This window comes from Octopus bimaculoides, chromosome 21, assembly GCF_001194135.2.
Source record: "Octopus bimaculoides isolate UCB-OBI-ISO-001 chromosome 21, ASM119413v2, whole genome shotgun sequence".
Lineage (NCBI taxonomy): Eukaryota > Metazoa > Mollusca > Cephalopoda > Octopoda > Octopodidae > Octopus > Octopus bimaculoides.
The window spans coordinates 36,854,699-36,856,583 of NC_069001.1; the positions used below are offsets into that span (position 1 = coordinate 36,854,699).

The 1,885-nt window shown below is 34.5% G+C and overlaps 1 protein-coding gene across 1 annotated transcript in view; it reads right to left on the reverse strand.

Annotated features, from left to right (window-relative positions):
- Window positions 1-219: 219 nt before the first annotated feature.
- LOC106884117 (uncharacterized) overlaps window positions 220-1,885 on the reverse strand; it is an 8,941-nt gene continuing 7,275 nt past the window's right edge. Inside the window, exons 4-5 of the mRNA XM_014935339.2 lie at window positions 1,405-1,490; window positions 220-687 (exon numbers count right to left, since the gene is read on the reverse strand). Coding sequence (XP_014790825.1) covers window positions 463-687; window positions 1,405-1,490 — 311 coding nt within the window. The 3' untranslated portion in view covers window positions 220-462. The remainder of the gene's footprint in view (window positions 688-1,404; window positions 1,491-1,885) is intronic.

Consider the following 1,885-nt stretch of genomic DNA (forward strand, 5'->3'; position numbering starts at 1 on the left):
CGAACCCTCATACATCATCTAACAACAGGATAGTCCATTACATATATATATATATATATATATATATATATATATACACACACACATCATTGTTTAATGTCCGCCTTCCATGCTAGCATGGGTGTGTGTCTGTGTGTATATATATATATATATAATTGCAATTTGGCAATTTTATGATACATCCTCTAGGGGTGGAGATAATTTTAATAAATCAAAATCTTATGTTGTATGGTATCTGATATACCTGTATTTGCCTATGTTGTTCAGCTACCTGCCAATAGCATGTAGTTGAACAACATAATTTTTACTCTTAGCTCATATTTTTTTAAATTTTATAAGCTATGTTACAAAACAGCACAACAGAAACTGCGCCAATAAACTAGATATAGCAACAAAATAAATACAGAGTTTGAAAAAACATTGGATTGAATTTTGAATTGGATTAGATTGGATTAGAGTGGATTAATTTGATGGTAAGGATTTCATAGTGAATGGTTCAAGCTGTTCAGTTTCTGGCAGCATCTGGTTCAGACGCTCCATCTTTGGAATTATATTGTCTATAGAACCTTTGATGCGATTCAAAATGGACAGTGTTTCACTGACGCGCTGAAACTGTTCCGTGTACTTGGCATACTTCCTCTGTCTGTCCGTGAGAGAGTTCAATAACACATGCATCATGTAATCAATCTGCAACGATAGGAAAAATAATAATAATAATAATAATAACAATAATCCTTTCTACTGAAGGCACAAGGTCTGGAATTTTGGGGAAGGGGACTAGTTGATTATATCAACCCCAAAAAGATGAAAGGCAAAGTCAACCTCGGCAGAATTTGAACTCAGAATGTAGCGATGGTTGAAATACCGTTGAGTATTTTGCCTGGCATGCTAACGATTCTGCCAACTCACTGCCCTAATAAAGATAATAATAATCGTTTCTTCTAAAGGCACAAGGCTTGCAATTTTGTGGGAGGAGACTAGTTGATAACATCAAACCCAGAACTCAACCCTAGTACGTAACTGGTACTTTATTATATCAACCCCAAAAGGATGAAAGAAGGGTTAACCTTGACAGGATTTGAATTAAGAATGTAAAGAGCCAGAAGAAATGCTGTTAATTATTTTACCCAATGTGCTAACGAGTCTGCTTTCTTTCTATTATAGGAACAGAGTCTGATATTTTGCAGTGAGCCGGCTAAGTCGATTACATTGACCACTGGTGCTCAACTGATCGACTCTGAAAAGATGAAAAGCAAACTTGACGATGGCAGGATCTGAACTCAGAATAAATGTTCTCTAAAGAAAAGAAATTGGAATACTTTTTTTCTTTCTTTTTTTAAAGTCTGAGATCTCAGAGATAGTATAACTCCACACTAAAGTCAAGGCAACCACAATTAGAATTACCTCACAATAAGGATAAGGTGGACGTATCTGGAAACATGATATGCACAAACAAAACTTTTTTTTTTCCGAATCCATAGAAGTTTCCCCTTTTAGTTGGTGAATGAAAACAAACTTAGTGCAAATCGATAGCAACTTAGTAAGAAAAAGGGAGATAATTTCAAAAATCATGAATTTCTTGTAAAATATGGTAACCGAAAATTTTGGTCAGCCTATTTCTGTTGAAATACAGTTTCAATTAATTTTGAAAATAGTGAAGAATCTATGAAAATAACTTTCTTGTTACTAAGCTGGTATTTACAACAAAAACATGAAATTTCGATTGAAGGTTTTAATTTAAATCACTTTAAAACAGTGGTTCCCAAAGTAGGCAGAATTGCTCCCTTGGAGGTGGGTGGGTGGAAAGTTCCAAGGGGGTGTAGAAGAAAAGTGGGGGTGATAATGAGGTAGTGATTCATGTAAAAACAAACAAATTATAAAGTCT